Source organism: Cervus canadensis, chromosome 31 (genome assembly GCF_019320065.1).
Source record: "Cervus canadensis isolate Bull #8, Minnesota chromosome 31, ASM1932006v1, whole genome shotgun sequence".
Lineage (NCBI taxonomy): Eukaryota > Metazoa > Chordata > Mammalia > Artiodactyla > Cervidae > Cervus > Cervus canadensis.
In genome coordinates this window covers 24,882,400-24,902,103 of record NC_057416.1, presented here as the reverse complement: position 1 = coordinate 24,902,103, position 19,704 = coordinate 24,882,400, and the positions used below count along the sequence as shown (strand labels likewise).

The following is a 19,704-nucleotide window of genomic DNA, read 5'->3' as shown; positions in this document are numbered from 1 at the left end:
TTCCTTAGCCTGCTTTGTTTTTAAGACACTGATAGCTTTTAAAGAGTACAGGCCAGTTACTTGTACAATTTCCCACCCTGTGGCTTTTTTCTGAATAGATTCAGGTGGCTTTCATGAATAGATTCAGGTTATGGATTTTTAGCAGTAATACTACATAAGTGAAGTTTATTCTTCTTACTGCATTGCATCGCCAGGCACACAATGAGAGCTGTCCCACTATATTTGCCTTTGACCACTGGAATAAGGTGGTGTGTGAACTACTGTAAAGCCACCAGTTTCCCCTGTGTGATCAGTAAGCAATCTTTGGGGACATATTCTGACTGTGTAAATAACTTTTTCCTCCTCAAACTTTCACCCAGTGGTTTAATGTTTAATGACACAGCAATCACTATGATAGTTGTAAAAACTCAACAGTTTCATCTACATTTACTACATGGCAGTCTAGTGAAAGGAGGAACTTTCCCATTTTTTCCTCTATTCCTTTTTAATCAGGAAAAGAAAACAAAAATGATCCAAACAAAAACTTAAAGAATTGGATACTAGTCTAACTAGAGTGCGGTTGATTCTCCTTCTCCTTGCACATGCGGGGCCTAAGCTTCTCTGAGACCGTAACTTTAGTCCTCTGCCTACAACGCTCTGGGCCTCGTGAGTGACGGGCGCTGGCCACACAAAGTGGTGTGGAGTTGAGAGCCTCCAGATACTCTACATTGACACCTCAGTCTCTACAGCCTGGGAGGAAATGCTTTTGTGTGTCCAACTCTACGCTATCTTTATGCTGCAACTTCTGAACACAAAAACATTTGTTCCAAAGCCTCCCAAACCATGCTTAACGTATCATCTGGTGGTGGTGATGGGGGCTGGGTGGAGGGTTTAAAATGTAGATTGCTTGGGTCCTGCCCCAAAGCTTCCGATTTAGTAGATCTGGGTTAGGATCCAGGGATCAGGTGGTCTGCGGATTAAACCTTGAGAAACATCACTCTCAAAATGATTGTGGGCAAGTCTCCTTTCCTGGAGAAGTCCGGCGCCACTGGCAACTCCGAAGGGGCTCGCTCAGAAAAGGCTGGGGGAACAAAAAGGGGCATTCATCCTTCCTCCACCCATCCGACTTCAGAAACCTACATCTAGCTGATGCCACTCGGATGCGGGGACCCAGGTTCTGGGGAGAACACGTAGGCGGCGAGATCTGGAAAGACATCCCCCTATGGAGCAGGGCGAGCTGGCTAGCGGGCACGAGGGGACGTAGAGGGGTCGACACCGCCCCTCGGCTCCGGTCAGCCCCAGTGCAGCCGAGCCCGAGGGCTCCACCCCCACCCCGCCCCGCTCCCTGCGGAGCACCGCGCTGCGGCTGAGTGCTTAGTCACCGTGAGGCTGCGCCTGCCCCGGGGCCCGCACGCCCCCGTCCTTCCCCGGGCCCGCCCCCGGCCGCACCCCCAAGGCGCGCACTTCCGCGCGCATGGCCCTGCTGGCCCGGACTCTAATCGCTAGCGCGGGACACGGCTGGCTGCGGGCGGCGCGCGCCTTCCCTAGCTCCGCGCCACCTCCGGCCGGGCCAGCCCGCGCCTTCTCCCGCGCCATGGCGTGCAAGCAGGAGCCGCAGCCGCCGTGCCCGCCGCCCATCGCCGGCGCCGAGATCTCGTACGACTACTTGGTGATCGGCGGCGGCTCGGGCGGGCTAGCCAGCGCGCGCCGGGCGGCCGAGCTGGGCGCCCGGGCGGCCGTGGTGGAGAGACACAAGCTGGGCGGCACATGCGTGAGTATTCTTGGTTCCTGGCGCTTCTCCTCGTGCCTGGGTCCCTGCCGCGCAGCGTCCCGAAGCCCAACTTTGTGTCCGCCGCTCCCTGCAGGAACAGCCTCGTTCTTCCCTAGTGCGATCCACCTCCACCCCGGCCCCAGGATGGACCCCCCGCCCCCTACGGCGCAGCGCTTTCCGCTTCGCCGCGCGGGTCGGAGTCAGGATCCCAGCGGGTGTAGAGGAAGGAAGTACGAAAGGACTTATCCGCAACCCCCGAAGCTAAGCCTGCAACCTTTCTGGCGCAGGTGTCATCCTAACGGTGGCCCGAGGTGATTAACTTTCCTACATCCTCACTCCTCTGAGTGGAGGGGTATTGTTGTATTCCATGCTGGAGCTCGACACCAGACTCTTGAAACATAAAACTGCGTGGAGAATAATTGCAGCTCGCCCGCGTCTCTCTGGGGAGGGGGGAGGAAAGATGGAGCGTGTGTAGTTCACTGGGGATCCTGGGGCTCTCCGTTCAGTTTCAAGGGTAGAATGATTTACAGCAGCTGTTCTCTCTCTTGGCTGCACATTCAAGTCACCTGAGGAGTTGAAAAAAATTCTGCTTAACCTGGGGGCAACCTCGGCTTTGGTGATTCTGAATTGCAGCCAAGGTTGAGAATCACCGACTGCAGTTTATGTGGAATGTAGGATTTACTATTAAATGATTTTACAGATCTTTCGTTGCGGGGAGGGGGGGCGGGCGGGATTTTAAAACTACCTCTTCGCCAAAGAGGGTTGTAAATCCAGTGATTCAGAAACTATTCATTTAAAAAACAAGTTTAGTTTCCAAGTTATTGAGGAGGGCTTTTCTATCGCAGGACTTGGGTAAGGTACTTACTTGCTGTTGGTATTAAAATATTGTAATCGAGGGACTTTACTGGAGGTCCAGTGGTAACACTCCGCGATTCCGTTGCAGGCGTCATGAACTAGATCCGTGGGTCGTGAAATTAAGATCTCGCGTGCCCCGCATGCGGCCAAAAAAAAAAAAAAAAAAAAAAGTTGTATCTAAGAGTCCCTTGGCTTGGGAATGGTTTCTTGAAGTTCCTTTGGAGAGAGATGCTTAAATGACACTACACTGGGAACTCCTTAAAGGCAGAAACGGGTTTGTGTGTTTTCAGCCTCTTATCACTTTAACAAAGCCCCTGCTCAGTAACCGTATGTGAATGAAACTCAGTTAACAGCTGTGAAAGGTTAAAGGAGACAGGATACTGTCTCCAGTGTTCAGTGCTCATTTTTGAGGTTCAAAACCGAAGTGAGAACGACGAAAGGAAAAATCCCGATTTAATTATCAACTTGCACCTTGACAACTTAGTCCAGACAGAGCCTCGGAGAAGTCTGACTGCAGAAAACAGATGGAGGGGTGCCGTAAGAGGCCCCCCGGACAGCTTGTGACATCACTTGATAGCTGCCCATCTTAGTCCCTCTCTGCTTTTCTGTTTTCCTTCTTCCTCGTGAATGTCCTAATTAGCCTGTGGCATCCTTTATCATTGCCTTGATTAATTGGTATTAATCAAGAAGGGGATGCCACCATTTTTAGATTCCTGTTAGAAATGTAAATAGATGAATTAAGAGATCAGCTACTTCCAGTTAAAAAAAAAAAAAACATCAACTACTTCGGAGAGCTAGCAAAGGACAGCTTGGGAGTTAGCTTCCTTATAAAGAACCTGGCCTTACTTATTTGGGACTTGCCCGGTGTCTCAGACGGTAAAGCGTCTGCCTGCAATGCGGGAGACCCGGGTTCAATTTCTGGATTGGGAAGATCTGGACAAAAAAATGGCAACTCCCTCCAGTATTCTTTCCTGGAAAATCCCATGGAAGGAGGAACTTGGTAAGCTATATAGTACATGGGGTCACAAAGAGTCAAGACACAACTGAGTGACTTCACTTTCACTTTACTTATCTCATTCTGCTACCACAACTTAGTTTTCAGTAAACACTGATCTCTTGGGGAAAATCCCCTATTTCATATTTTTATGATGTGCCATTTGGGCTTGTATCAAACTGGATTTGGTTTTGAAATGCCAGGAAGGGTGTAGTATGCCTTGACTATCAGAGAAGATAATAACTAATTGATAAAACATGAGTTTAGATTTGTCCCAGGATTCTCCTTATCTGGGTTATCTGCAGGTGCCATAGCAAACTCCTTATGTGCAGTGCTTTCCAAACAGGTGTAGGGAAAATTGAAGCACATTTCATTTGTTCCTGTCTTCCACTTCACTTAAGTGTGAAGTATTTGGACTCGAGATGGTTGAGAGAAAAGGGTAGATATCAAGATTTGTAGACAAAGGTATCTTCCCTCTAGAAGTTTACAATACAATAGGGGAGCAAAATCTATTGTAGAGAGTCAACCCCAGAGTATGGTGGCACCAGAGTAAGGTTCCCTTAGGGTAGTTGAGAACTGATCACTTCTGCTTGGGCACATTGAATAGTTTGGGGATAGAGATAATAATATCTTTGTGAACTTGAACTGGATGTATATCATTTTTTGATAGGGTAGGTCAGGGACAGAGGCACAGAGGCAGGGTGTGTTGTGTAATCAAATTTGATTGGAGCAGAGGTGTCTCCAATGAGAGAGAGAAGCTGAGGGGCAGATGGTAGTAAAAATATAGAATTTCTGGAAGCCCAGTGAACTATGGAAGGATTTTGAGCAGGAAAAGGACACTGTAAAAGTGGTTTTATGGTCGAGGTGTTTATACTGTTGAGAGATGTCCCTTGGGAAATTGACATAGAAGTTTCTTTACTTTTGACTCTCCAACCAGTATTTTTCTTAAATATATAAATCTAGGGACTTCCCCGGTGGCACAGTGGATGAGAAGCCTTCTGCCAATGCAGGGGACATGGTTCGATTCCTGGTCCAGGAATCCCACATGCCGTGGAGCAAGCAACTTAGCCTGTGCACCAAAGCTTCTGAGCCACGTGCTGCAAGTACTGAAGCCCTGGCGCCTAGAGCCTGTGCTCTGTAACAAGAGAAGCCGCTACAGTGAGAAGTCTGCATGGGCAGCAACAAAGACCCAGAACAGCCAAAAGTAATAAATAAGTAAATAATTCTTAAGAGCATAAACTTTAAAAAATATACAGATCTCAAGCTTGATGGATTTTTAAATTTTTTGCTGTGGATGAATTCACACAGAAGTTTTAATTGTTTCTTTATTATTTGCTTATTTATTAGTATACCAGGTTTATAGGTACATTTTTAGATGCTGTGGTCCTAGCAACAAAGTGGATAAAAATCCCCATCTCATGGAGCTTACATTGTGATCATTATGTGTAATTTCTAAATTTTCCATGCGGATTTTAACAAAAAAATACACATTTTTGTTTTTAGCCTTCCTTCGTGAAAGCTTAGACTCAAGGATTGATGGAGTTGGAAATGATTTTGGAGCTCTACTAATTCAGTCTTACTATAGTTTTTTTTTTAAGTAGGAAGCACTAACATAAGCTTGCTGACTTAATTTTTTTTAATGACCATTTGAAAAAATTGTATTACTATCATTTTTATCAGGAATGTTTTTTTATTAAAAGTAGGAAGCTTATAATTTCAAGTAAAGGACAGTTCTTTATTTATTTGGCCATGCTCTGCGGCTTATGAGATCTTAGTTTCCCTCCCAGGGATGAATCTCATGCCCCCTGCAGTGGAAATATGGAGCCGTAACCATTAGACTGCCAGGGAAGCCCTTGACAGTCCTTTAAATTAAATACTTTTAGCGTTATGAAAATGGGGCATGGGCCTTATTGCTTTCATTTCATTAAAGATCAGACTCACATAGAACCTTACAGGAATTTAGAAGCATTGTTCTAGTCTAGGACCCTCATTTTTACCAAGGAACAAATTGAGTGTCAGCTGAAATGTGGTTGAAAACAAACCAAGCATAAAATAATCTATGGAATTAGCAGCCCAGCCATCAGAAGCCGTGGCTTTGGTGTCATTGTGTGGAGTAATTTATGACTTGATGAACATTTTTAATCATTTTTCTCAGCTACACAGAAGGAACCTTCTTCTGCCTCTTAGGAACCAGTCATCATTTTGTGGCTAAAACTCCACTCTCCCAATGTGGGGATCCTGGGTTCGATCCCAGGTCAGGGAACTAGATCCCACATTCCAAAACTAAAGAGCCTGCATGCCACAACGAAGATCCTGCAACTAAGAACTGGTGCAGCCAAATTCAAAACAAAACAAAACAAAACAAAAGTTTGTTTTGGAATCTAGCAGGTGGGTGTCCACTTCAGAGCTTCTGATTTAGCAGGTCTGGAGTGAAGCTCCAGCAGGTATATTTTTATGAAGAGCCTGATTCTGATTCTGGTGTACTTGAGCCAGACACAGTGCTGCAGGCTTCGTAGGAAGTCTTTGTGCAAAGACTTCAACTCCGTGGAAGCGAGAGAATGAATCTGGTGAACCCTGCACAGTTGTCGGGGTCAGATGATAATGAGTTTGGTCCACGAGTCATTTCCTGCTTTCATAATTTCATGCTTCCGGAGTAAATGCCTTCGATGGGTGTATATGTGGTGTGACTGCTTGCCACATACACAGTTTTCCTTTTCCTGGATGCTTTTTGTTCCTTCTGTGATACAATGGGGTCGGCCCCTTCCAAGGAGAAGGCATTTTCAGGATGTACACCTGTGTTGGTGTACTGAGAGTTCACTCTTTGATGGAGTTTATCACTTACAGCTGTAAAGAAGCTGAGGTTTGCGATGACTGTGTCCCATACTGTGTTCTGTAGGGAAGGAAAAACGTTTCCTTCTCCCTTTTATGTTCAGTAGCTGGGGCCTGCAAATTAAACTTGACAATGGGCAGATTAATGGGAGAAAAGGTTTATTTCACATGCACACATGAGTGTCACAGAAAAGAATTGGGCAAGAAGGAACTCGTAGACCTGGAAGCTTAATACAGATTAACAGAGGGTGACAAATTGTGGAAAAGTAACCAAGGATAAGGGGATTTGGACATCTGGAGGCAATAAATTGTGGGAAGGTAATTATGTGAGGGGAAACTAATAGAAGATAAGGGTTACTTTAATAAGGTTTTGTGTGTGTGTGTGTGTGTGTGTGTGCGTGTGCGTGTGCAGATTCTTCTCATTGCTGCCGTTCCATCTCCTGTGATAAGGGTTTTTCTCCTGCTAGTATAGGATAGGGTGGGAAACACCTTCACTAATGTTAGCTGTGCTTTTCAGCAGAAAGCTGAAATGTTAGCTTTGCTTTTCAGCAGAAAGGTGGGGAGATCAGAGTTCCTCCTGTGTGTGCTGTTTCTAAATTGTCTTCACTTCAAAATAATGCCAGAGGAGTGGCATAGGCAATGGGGTGGCCCACTATTTTGGGGTGGCACGTTCTGTTGCCCTCAAGGTCAATGTGGAAATAAGCAGTGAAGGCCAGTACTGCTACTAAACGTCTAGTGGACGAACTAGGTAAAAAGGCTTGTGTAGCTCTAATAACATGATTCCACTCTTAAATTAGTCTTTATTTTTCTGGATCAGGTTAGACATTAAAAATGGGAAGCTGAAAGAAATCATCTGTTTTTCCCTAGGATTCAATTCGAAGTAAATAATCTTGTATTACCTACTGCAAGTCATTCATTTCTGAGGGCTGGAGAATACATGAGATAATTTTTGAGTTCATTTTTGTGGAGTCTGCAATAAGGTAAATAGAGATGTAACTCATTTTGTAGCACTTTGCAGATTCTGTGTTTGTCTTTCCTTTTTACAAACTGCAGGCTTGGGCCTGCCCTGTGTTGCCCACATCTCATTTTTGCAGCAGCATTTGCTCACTTCATGTCTCTGTGTCATTTTAACTCCCGTGGTATTTCAAACTTTTTCTTCATTATTGTATCTGTTATGGTGGTCTGCCATCAGTGATCTTTGATTTTAACTACACGACTTGGTGAAGACTCAGATGACGGTTAGCATTTTTTGGCAATAAAGTGTTTCTTAGTTTTGTGCCTTTTTTCTCAGTGCTGTTACACACTTAATTGACTACAGTGTAGTGTAAACATAACTGTTGTAAGAACTAGGAAACGAAAAAAATTCATGTGACTCTTGGGGTAACTCACTTTATTTCGGTGGTCTGGAGCCAAACCCAAAATATCTCCGAGGGCTGCCTGTATCATGCTTGTCTCATGATCAAGTGCAGACCAAGGGAAAATGCAGAGATTGCCCAAAGCCAAGGTGAACTAGAGCCTTCTGGGAGCTTGGTCGCTGTGGTTCAGGGCCCTTCTCTGTTCTCTGCCCACGCAGATGTGGGAAGAGTAAGCTTGAGGGGAAAGTTCTTTCTGACTTACTATTCCCTTGCCCCAGGGCCTGCAGGAGCATGTATTCCAGTGTTCTTGCTGTATATACTGATGCAATGATAAAGACTAACCCAGTTTTTGTGTATCAGCGTGGGGTTCTTAACCAGTGAGAGTTAGGGGGTAAGTGTTGATCCCTGGACAAAAAGTCTTTTTTTTTAATATATATATTACTTTCAGATAATTTGATATTTGTATATATTGTGAAATGATCACCACCATAAATGTAGTTAACATCTGTCACAATACATAGTTACAAGTTTTTCCTGTGAACTTTTTTTTTCTCAGTGTTTAAAATTTATTTTAATTAATTTATTTGACTGAGCTAGGTCCTAGTTGTGGTATGCAAACTTTTAGTTGTGGCTTGTGGGATCTTAGTTTCCCAACCAGGGATAGAACCTGGGCCCCTTGCATTGGGAGTGTGGATCCTTAGCCACTGGACTGCCAGGGAAGTCCCCTCTTGTAAACTTTTAAGATCTGCCCTCTTAGCAGCTTTCAAATAGTGTTATTAACTGTAGTCACCATGCTGTATGTAGTTGCATCCCCGTGACTTACTTATTTTATAATGGAAAATTTGTACCTAGCAAAAGTCTTCTTGATCATTAATGTCACAGTGAGCTGTGCTGTACACACCAGTTGGAGAGGCCAGCAGGAGGAGTGGAGGCTTTAAAAGAGGCCTGAGAAACAGCCATCTGGTGAATTGTTGTCTGTATTCGTCTAGGCTGTATACAGGGCTTCCCTGGTGGCTCAGATGGTGAAGAATCTGCGTGTGGTCGGGAAGACCCCCTGGAGAAGGAAATGGCAACCCACTCCAGTATTCTTGCCTGGAGAATCCCATGGACAGAGGAGCCTGGTGGTCTGCAGTTCATGAGGTCTCAGAGAGTCGGACATGACTAAGCAACTAACACTTCTTCCCTTCAGGCTGCAAACAGTTACGTAGTATAACAGGTAAATCATACACTAAGTTGGAGGTAGTAGCGTGTACTTTGACATTATAGTATCTATAGCCCCAGTAGGCTCAACATGCATACTTTTTAATGGTAAGAATACTTAACATGAAATCTACCCTCTTAAAAAATTTTAAGTGTACAGTACTGCATCACCGACTCGATGGACATGAGTTTCAGCAAGCTCCGGGAGTTGGTGATGGACAGGGAGGAGGCCTGGCGTGCTGCAGTCCATGGCGTTGCAAAGAGTCAGACACAACTGAGCGGCTGAACAGTATTGCTGACTGTAGGTACAGTGTTGTACGACAGATCTTTAAAACTTCCTGCTTATCGAGATTTGGAGCCCGTTAATTGGTAAATCCACATTGCCCTCTCCCACCCTCAGCCCTGGCAGCCACCGTTCCACTGTTTGATTCTATGAATCTGAGTGTCTTAGATCCCTCGTGTAAGTGGAATCATGCAGTAGCTATCTTTCTGTGACTGTCTTATTTCACTACGATGTTCCAAGGTTGGCTTCCCTGGTGGCTCAGATTGTAAAGAACCTGCCTGCAATGTAGGAGACCCAGGTTTGATCCCTGGGTCAGGAAGAGCCCCTAGAGACGGAAATGGCAACCCACTCCAGTATTCATGCCTGGAGAATCCCGTGGACAGAGGAGCCTGCCAGGCTATATAGTCCACAGGGTTGCAAAGAGTCAGACACGACTGAGCAACTGACACTTTCCCAAGGTTGAACATGCATTTTTAAATGAACATTTACTAAGAGGAGAGCTCAGCTTAGGGAACCTTGCCGTTAGTTCCTTCAGTATTGACAAAGATCCCTCAAAACCAGAAAATAATCCTGATTGTTTCATGAGTTGAGTATTTCATAAAATGAGGCACACCTATGTTCATAAGTGCCAAAGAAAGGAGTGATCAGAAAGGGTGGGGTTCGTTGAAGCAGGTAAATCCTATTATTGAAGTCTTTTGATTTACCTTGTTGATTGTTTAATCTTTTGCAACAGTCTTAGTAATGTTGCTTTGCCATCCACCTCAGAACCCACTAAATTTGCAGGGCCAGTAAAAGAAAGGCTGCCTCTTAATCCTTCAGAGTTCCTTCTTGCTTGTAAAAGGTATCTTGCACAAGTAGCAACAGAGAATTTTTCTGGCCGAGTGGAATTAAAGAATTTTGTGGAAATATGAGTGACCTTCCGCATTTCTAAGCAGATTTCACACAGTCACAGTTAATAACCATTTATTCACTGAGTGTTGCAACATGATATATTAAATAGGTTATGGGATCCTAGATCCTTTCTCTTTTGGGGGTGAGCAAGAGATGTGGGGCCAGATGTCACTCAGTGGGTGTCAGGTGGTAGAGGAACGTGACACCCTAGAGGAGCTTGTCTCACATAGCTGAATCTGGTTTCCCCTGATTGCCCCAGAGTAGCAGTTCATTTATGTTTGATCCCTGGGACTGGGAGATTGCACGTTAATCTAAGGTTCTGCTAAAATAAGAATTGAGCGCAATTTTAGTTTTAACATTTGAATACCTCTTACATAAGTTCATTTTCTTGCTTTAGATTCTGTTTTACATAGAATACCTTCACTCTTCTTTCAAGCTAGGTGCCTTCCCAGACTAACTTTCATCTGAAATTTGAAGGTAAAAGACATGGATATTGAATGTTTAATATGTGCCAGGGTGTGATAATTGGATTTATAATAAGAAATACGTATTTGATCTTTGTTCCCATTTCTGGCACAGAGCTCCTAAAACCTTTGGAATTTATTATAGGATGAGTGATAAAGGTGCCTTGACATTCAGCCTCACCTGGGTTTATGTTAATGAGGTGTCTGATGGAAAGAATATAAGCATAGGTGCTGGTTGGCAAAGGAACCAGCCTAACTCCCTGACCTTGGGAAGGCAAGGACAAGGGTTTGGAGGTCGGATAACACCAGTGGCCAATGATTTAGTCAACCCTGACTGTGTAACGGAAGCCTTCAGAGAAACCCAAAAGGCCAGGGTTCAGAGAGCTTCTGGGTTGGTGAACACTTGGAGAATCGAGGAGAGTGGCGTGTGTGCCCAGAGAGGGCATGAGGGGTCGACACCCCTTCCTACATAGCTTACCCTGCGCATCTCTTCCATTGGTCTGCTCCTGAGTTATGTTATAGCTTTTTATAGTAAACTGGTAATCTCTTGAGTAAAATGTTTCATCACACATTTCTCTAGGTCCTGTGAGCCACTCTAGCAAATTAATCAAACCCAAGAAAGGACGGTGGAAGGTGGGGTCATTGGAATCTTGGATCTATAGCAGGTCCGTCAGAAGCACAGCTGACAATCTGGACTTGTGTTGGGTGACTGACATGGGGGTTAGGACAGTCTTGTAGGACTGAGCCCTTCACCTCTGAGATCTGATCCTGTTTCTGATGGATGCTGTCAGAATGAAGCTAAACTGTGGAGAAATAAAACACACATCAGGAGTGGTCAGAATTGTGAAGAGATGTGGGTAAGTGGCGTCCAGGGGCTTATTAGCAATGGGTGTTAAAATGGTGACAGTCGCCAAAGACAGAGATCTGTATCTCTTCTGGTCATCAACACTGAGCCCCTAGAACAGTGTCTTGTACAATATGACTGAAAGATTGTGCTGAAAGAAGGTGTTGATAAACTGACAGTGTTTTGCTTAGTCAATGACAATTTGTCATTTGCTAAGTGCTCCTGCCTCAGTCCTGAATTAGGTTTTAGGCTGAGAAGAAGGAAAATGGATGGAAGACACCATAGGCAACTCGTGATGAGGAACAGAAAGGGAGAAACCAGAGGAAGGAAGCTTACTGTTACTTAAGCACCGGTGACATTCTAGACCCATGAGATTGCAAATTAGCCAAGTTAATGTGATGTTTTTACTTGTCTGGGCAGAATTGTAGGTTAGAAGGCCAGACCTTGGTTAAATGGTGAAGCTTGTGAATTTTGCCACAGGTATCATCGGACTCTCAGGCTTCCCAGGTGGCTCAGTGGTAAGGAATCTGCCGGCCAATGCAAGAGACACGGGTTCGATCCCTGGGTTGGGATGATCCCCTGGAGGAGGAAATGGCAACCCACTCCAGTATTCTTGCCTGGAGAATCCCATGGGCAGAGGAGCCTGGTAGGCTATAGTCTGTGGGGTCGCAGAGTCGGGCACAACTGAGCGACTAAGACACACACTTTTCCATGTGGCTTTTCTACACCAGAAGAGCCGGCGACTGCAGAAATAATTCAGAGAGGTCAGTGGCATCATCAGAACTATCATGAATTAGAAAATAGGTGCTTTACATACATCATCTCTGATCATCTCAAAACCTCTACAATGTAAGTATTATCAGTCCTGTTCTGTGGAATAGGAAACAGCTCAGAAGGGTTTAGAAACTTACCCCGCCAACAGCCAGCAAGTAGAGGATTCAGGCTCCTGTCTGTCTGACTCTACGTCTGTGCTCAACCTCAGCTACAGAGTGGGAAGGAGGGCTGACCAGGGCTACATAGAGCTCTCCACCCCGGCTTCCTCAGCTTTGTAGGTAATGAATCGTTTTCTCTTCTTCCACGTCAAAGAGGCATCTGATAGTTGTGTTGCACTGAAGTGTTTGAGGTTTCGGAAACCAGTGGAAACCCCTGGAGGCCTGTCACTAGGAGCTGCCAAAATAGGAGGAGGAGTACTTCAAGGTCATAGGTTTCCATTCAGCCCTAGCCCCAGGTCCCAAAGTGTGCTAGACAGATTCTCTGCCTCCTAAAGCTCGTAATTTTCTACCAGCTTCCTCCTCTGACTTCGGGCCCAAGAGTGTGCGATTTTAGGGAATGTGGGTGATTCTGCTGCTGCCTCTGGAGTTGGCTTCTTGGACAGTCGAAGTACCTCCTTCTGGTCAGGACCATGGCTCCATGAGAGCAGAGTCTGTGTCCATTTAGTGTTCTGTTTTGCATCATATCTGGCATTAGTGAGTGAGCCCTTAATCAGTCCTTATGAATGGTTAAACTTCTAAAAAAAGGAACTACTCGAAAGTCATACACTTGGCCCCAGGCCTGTGTTGTTTAGGCATCCAGAGAGCCCGCCTAGTTCTCTATGGTCGTGACAGCAGAGCTTATGAGCACCTGATATAAATTATTCCAACCTAACAAATGTTTCCTGTAAAAGAAAAATAATTGTGTAGCAGAAAACACTGAAAACAGGTAAGAGCGATCAAAGAGTCAACCATCTAAATTCCACTACCCAGATAAAGTCATTTTGGTTTATTTCTTTGTCTAAATTACACAAGTAAGGAATGACATTATAGAAAATATATGGAGTAAAATATGAACATTTTCTCCGTCCCCAGAGATGACTACTGTTAATATCATGGAGTATGTGCTCAAACTGTTTAATTGGATGTGCACATTTGCAAATATATATCAATGTAAATTGGAATATACAGAACAAATTGTTCTGCAGCTTTCTTTTTGTCACTTAAGATTCTAAGAAATCCTTCTGTAACAGTAAATAGAAGGCCTTTAAAGGACTGCAGAGTATTCCACAGGCTCCATGTACGGTGATTTCCCTCTAATATTGCTTCCCTGCTGATGGATAGTTACCCTGTTTCCTGTTAACCCCTGTGACAGTGAATGCACGTCCTTCTCTATGTATCTTTGGATGCTGGAACGTAATACGTGACCGTTTAAGTGTAATAGAGTCCTAAATTCAGCATTGCTAAGCTCCAATGGTGTGTGCCAAACAGTGTGTGCAGTTTTAATGGCTTACTCTTTTTTTAAAAAAAAAAGCAAGTTTGTAATTGAATAAGATTGATGTGTAATGTCATGTAAATTTAAGGTGTATAGCCTGTCACTGTGATGTATTTATCAATTGTAATATGATTGCCTAATGTAGGGATGTTTATCATGTTACATAATTACAGTACAATATTGCCACCTAAGTACTAATTAGTCTTACTCTTAGCCACAGTTTTTTTCAAGCTATAAATTTTAGGGTGTGATCAAAAGGAAATAAACAAATGTACACAAAAATGTGTGTAAACACATACATCATAATTTACAAGGACTGTTGGGAGGAATTTCTCTCTAAGGAGTTTGAATAATTATATTTTTTTATGATGAATAGTAAACTTTTAAACAACTGACTGGTTTTTACTAAAATCTTACAGCTATTTGTGTTCTCCTTTGTATTGGCTGCTAGAAGGCCGAGTCAAGTTTGTGGTCTGTTTCTAACATAGAGACATATAGGTCTATATATATACATGTATATAAGCATATATATAGTGTATTATCTCCATGTATATAAGCATAGAGAGAAATAGTTAATGGATGAACTTTACTGCTTGATTTATCATCATACTTTGATCTTGAAAAAAATGTAATTTTCTGCTGTATATTTTCTCAGAGGAGACATTCTGGGTGTTTTACCCGGCATAAGCCACAGTAAATTTCTCAGAAATCCTCCAGGACAGCTGCTCAGATGGTTCACTTGCCTTTATTCAGCTGGTGGGTCCTCTGACCACTGCACTGCGCTTTCTCTTCTGCTTGGTCCCTCTTGGCTTGTGCAAGCTCTGACCTTGGCCGTCTCACCTCCTTTGGCCATCTATATCATCCCTGAAGTGCCTTCCTCCCCCCTGCCCTGCCTTACAAATGGAATTGTTACCCCCTGTAACCCACTGCTTTTCTTGAGAAAATGCTGATAAGTAAAATTCTCTGCCTTCTCACACAAGGAAAGTATTGTTCATATCTTTTTCAACTCTATAATAAGAAAAAGGGAGTAAACCTCCTGGGTGGATGCTTGGGTTTCATCTTTTGCAGGTTTCTTTGATGGTTTTGAATTGAATATTCCTAAAATATGTCCCTCTTATTTTTTTTCTAGGTGAATGTTGGATGTGTACCCAAAAAGGTAGAACTTTTATTTCTTCTTCCTTTCATTCCCCTTGGACATATTTGGTGAATCGTGATCAGAGTAAGGTTATTTTCAGATGTACCAGTTAAAATCCTTGCTGCAAAAAAAGAGCTGAGAAACCTACTAACGTGGCTTAAACCACAGGGTAGTTTTTATTTGTGTTTTTAAATATCATTTGGGCTTCCCTGGTGGCTTGGTTGTGAAGAACCCATCTGCAATGAAGGAGATTAGGGTTTGATCCTTGAGTCAGGAAGATCCCCTGGAGAAGAGCATGGCAACCCACTCCAGTATTCATGCCTGGAGAATCCACATGTACAGAGGAGCCTGGTGGCCTACAGTCGAGGGGGTCGCAAAGAGTTGGACACAACTGAGCGACTGAGCATGCACAAATAACACTTATTAAGAAGCCTGGAGGGGGAGAAAAGATGCCTGGGGATAGAATATCTGAAAGACCCCTGGCTTCTCTCCATCTTTCTGCTCTGGTATCCTCGGTGTATGATCAGTAGTATCATGCCCCGCCCCCTCAAGGCCACAGGATGGCTGGTGGAGCTCCAGGCGGGATGTCCTCACCCAGCACTTTCCCCGCAGATGGCTTTAGATTCTCCTGTCCAGAGCAGGCTACCCCTGCAGAGGAGACAGGGCAAGTGAATGGCATTTTCAGCCTGGAAAAAGGGAGGGAGGGGCTGCTGGAGAGATAACCACAGAAATATTAGCTCCTGGATACTAACTACATCATACATACACAGGAAATTCATCCTGGCCATTCACCTTGTGGTTAAGTTCTCATAGGGACAAAGTTCCTTTGGGGACACAGTGGGGAGATAACCAGGAATAGAACACAGTGTCTGGTCTCCAACTTCTGATGGTCTAGAAGGAACAAAGGCCAACGAAGTATCTATAGTCATGACGTCAAAGAAAAGCATTATCTGTCTGCACAGGATAAACTTTTCTCAATAGGGAGGTCCAGCCAGGAAGTAAAGATGATTATATCCAACTCTATATCCAACTCTAAGCCCAAGTGCTGAAATGACCAAGACCTCATAGATGAGGGTGGCACATAGATGGATGTGCCTCACACACGTGGCTTCAGTTAATACCTGGACCCTCAGTGACTTAGCACAGGATGGGGTGTTTGCTTCAATCCATCTGGTCTTTCACCTGCTCCAGTGCAGCTCTGATTTTTTTTCCAGGGAGACTAGAAGTTTTTCTCCTGGAAAGATGTGTCAAGATTGTTGGGGTTTTTTTGTTTGTTTTTTTTGTTTTATCTTAATGTTGATAGTTTTTGTTTTTCAGCAGAAATCTATTGCCCTGTATATTATCCATGTTAAAACCATGCATCATGTGACTTGGGGTATCTCCTGGCCATTCTAAAATTGACATTTCTCAAGTTGCTTGAATGATGTTTCTGAGGATAGTATTTGGATGCCATGGTGGTAAGCAGTTGATGGAACTGCACCTCAGTTAAAAGAGTCCAGCAGAGTCATCAGTTTATTCTTTTTGAGGCCACAGGGAGAAAAGCATAAAGAAGAAATCAAAGGCTTGTTAAAAGTGGAGTCTCAGGCACGTCTGACCAATAAAATGGCAGTTTGCCATCTAGACTTCTGGATGACAGTTTTAATTCAGTTACATGACAATAAGTTGGTATAAAAAGCTTTTGCAGATTATAGGCTACATCCCAGTCAAATCTTGTGAGTTCCAGGTGTCTGATTACATATATCCTTAGAAAGACATGTTTGTAGTTACCAAATACATAATAGGAGTCCGTTCTTTTAAAGTTTCCAGTGCTCAGTTTTATCTCACAGTTTCTTTCTAAATCACTTTAAAGTTATAGATGCAAAAGCTTAAAGAAATGTGAAACTTAAAATGAATGTAAGCAGTAATAAATAGAACTGTGAGGCATATACTATTCTGCTTTTATAGAGCTTATAAACTAGGGTATGAATTCAAGAGCAGAAGAATTTCCCCCAAGATTTCAGAAGCCTCACTCGAAAATCTATTTGGTCATATTTCTGAACTTCTCTTTAAAAATGTCTAGTTTTATTTGTTTATTTATTTTTCTTATGTTTTTATTTGTAATTTAAAGATCAGTATTTTTATCTATTATTACATAGTTACCTTTCTATAGGAAAAAATTTCTCTTTTCTCTCAAGACTCATGCACCACTTTTTTTTTTTTATATAGGTAATGTGGAACACTGCTGTCCACTCTGAATTCATGCATGACCACGTTGATTATGGTTTTCAAAGTTGTGAGAGTAAATTCAATTGGCGGTAAGTATAAATACTGAGATGGTTCTGTTTATAAGTGCAAATTTTTTCTTTCATAATGAAGTGAACCATAAACTTTTGGGGGCGTATTATTATTATTATTATGGTAAATGGTATATAACAAACATTTGGAGGTGATGGATATGTTTATGGCATTGACTGAAGTGATAATTTCACAGGTGCATACTTGTCTCTAAACTCATCGAGTTGTATACATTAAATACGTACAGCTTTTTGTGTCTCAATAATACCTCAATAGAGTGGTTTTAAAATACATACACAACATACAAGGTCCATGTTAGCTATTTTAAAGTTGTTGATTCAGTGGCATTAGGTATGTTCATAGTGTTGCGCAGCCATCACCAACATCCATTTCCAGAACTTTTCCAGCCTCCCAAGCAGAAACAGTGTACCTGTTAAACAGTCTTCCCTCCCACACACAAACCCCTGGTATCTCTACTCTTATCTTCTGTCTCTATGAATTTGCCTATTCTAGGTACCTTACACAATATCTGTCCTTTTATGCCTGGCTTATTTTACTTAACCTAACATTTTTAGAGTTCATCCATGCTGTGGCATGTGTCAGAATTTCATTCCTTGTAAGGCTGAGTGATAGTCCCTAATGTTTATATAGCATGTTGTATTTATCCATCCTTCAATGGACTCCTGGGTTTTTCCATCTTTTGTCTGTTGTGAATAATGATGTTATGAACATTGGTCTGCAAGTCCTGTTTTCAATTCTTTTGGGTCTACACCTAGAAGTAGAATTGCCAAGTCTTGTGGCGGTTTCTATTTTAAATTTTTTTGGAAGCTTTTATACCTTTTATTTTTTATTGAGGTATTGTTGGCATACAATATTGTTTAAGTTTCAGGTGTAGATCATAGTGATTCACACCTTTTAAAGGGCATACTACATTTGTAGTTATTATAAATCGTTGGCTGTATTCCCTGTGCTGTCCAATATATCTTTGTAGCTTATTTTATACATAAAAATTTGAACCTCTTAATTTCCTATGTTTAACTTTAAAAGGAATTGCCATAAACATTTTTTTGATCTCTTTTTGGCTGCGTCTTGCAGCATGCAGGATCTTAGTTCTCCAAGGGATTGACGCATGCCCTCTGCAGTGGAAATGGGGAGTCCTAACCTCTGGACTGCCAGGGAATCCCTTTGTATAAATGTCTCTGAAGCCATACATTTAAAAAGTTAGCTTATTTATTCATTTATTGAGCAAATAATGAGCGGCCATGACATACTAGGCTTTGTGCCAAAGCAGCGCTCCTTGCTTTTTGTGCAGGAAGATATTTACGAACGGTTTGTGTGAACTGAACGTTTTCCCTGGAGTAGATTAAGGTTTCTCTGCATGCATATGGAAAGCAGACAGACACAGGGGAAGGGGCGCCTGCCTTTAGAGACACCCACCCCCAGGGCTCTCATGGATAGTCCGATTCTCTGCTCTGGGGTGTTCGGGGTCAGAGGCCCTAGTTACCACTGAGCGAGGAGACTCTGGATCCTCAGGACTGACTCTAGTTCATTGCAGGGTTATAAAGGAAAAGCGGGATGCCTACGTGAGCCGCCTCAACACCATCTATCAAAATAATCTAACCAAGGTGAGTGTGTCGGGCTTTGAACTTTGAGAAGGAGCTGTTCTCTGCTGGAGAACTGAATCTGGCCAGACTGAAACACAGCCTTTACATGTATCTCTTTTCTTTCTTTGTGGTTAATGGTTTTGATGTTGATCTGTCAGAGCATAAGTTGGACTCAGTAGATCAGTCTTGTTTCTATTTCTGTGGAGAGATGGTGGGGTGTGCCAGGTCTCACTGAGTACCTGCCTGCGCCTGTCTGACCCTCCTCTCAGTTCCAGAAACCAAGGACCTAAGAGCCTGATTTACGTAACAGTGGGCCAGTTTGTGGATTAAATTCAGGACTGGAACGCTGCCACTGCTCACCTGCTCAGAACACCCTCATCCTTGGTGGCTGGATCTACTCAGGACATGCTATGGTTCAGAAGGACGTTTTTGTGAACGTAGTTCGGTCAACAAAATTAGGCAGGCATAAACTGGGCTCTTGATGTGCTCATTGCTACTACAGTGCTAATGGTTTTAGGCCCTCTCGGCCAATGAAGAAAGGAAATACAGGTGTTTATAACTTATCTATGTATTTGTTAATAAACGTATCTATGAGGAGTCTAAAAGGAAAAGGAAGAAAGAATTAGGCAGAGGTGTGTTTGCTTTCAGCACGCTGTGTTGTTCTTTGCTCTCCTGAGGCCTTTCCCACCCTGAGTTTTACCGCCCGAGCCACCAGGGAGGCCCCTGCTTTGCGCTTTCATGTCACACCCCTTCCACTGCACTGTGCCGGAGACATCGACGAACTGTGCACCATGAGCCATCCAGCTCTCCTCCTTCTTTTTTGTTTGTTTATTCTAAGTTAATTTATTTTGGGCCACACGACCTGCGGGATCCTAGTTCCCCGACGAGGGATTGAACCCACACCCTCGGGCAGTGAAAGCTCTGAGTCCTAACCACTGAACCACCAGGGAATTCCCAACTCTCTTGACAGCATGACTCTCAC

General features: G+C 43.4%; 1 protein-coding gene across 1 annotated transcript in view; it reads left to right on the top strand.

The window, feature by feature from the left end:
- Positions 1-1,367: 1,367 nt before the first annotated feature.
- The window catches only part of GSR (glutathione-disulfide reductase), a 44,042-nt gene continuing 25,705 nt past the window's right edge, over positions 1,368-19,704 (top strand). The window contains exons 1-4 of the mRNA XM_043454141.1: positions 1,368-1,750; positions 14,839-14,865; positions 17,050-17,138; positions 18,674-18,743. Of these exons, the coding sequence (XP_043310076.1) occupies positions 1,454-1,750; positions 14,839-14,865; positions 17,050-17,138; positions 18,674-18,743 (483 nt within the window). The 5' untranslated portion in view covers positions 1,368-1,453. The remainder of the gene's footprint in view (positions 1,751-14,838; positions 14,866-17,049; positions 17,139-18,673; positions 18,744-19,704) is intronic.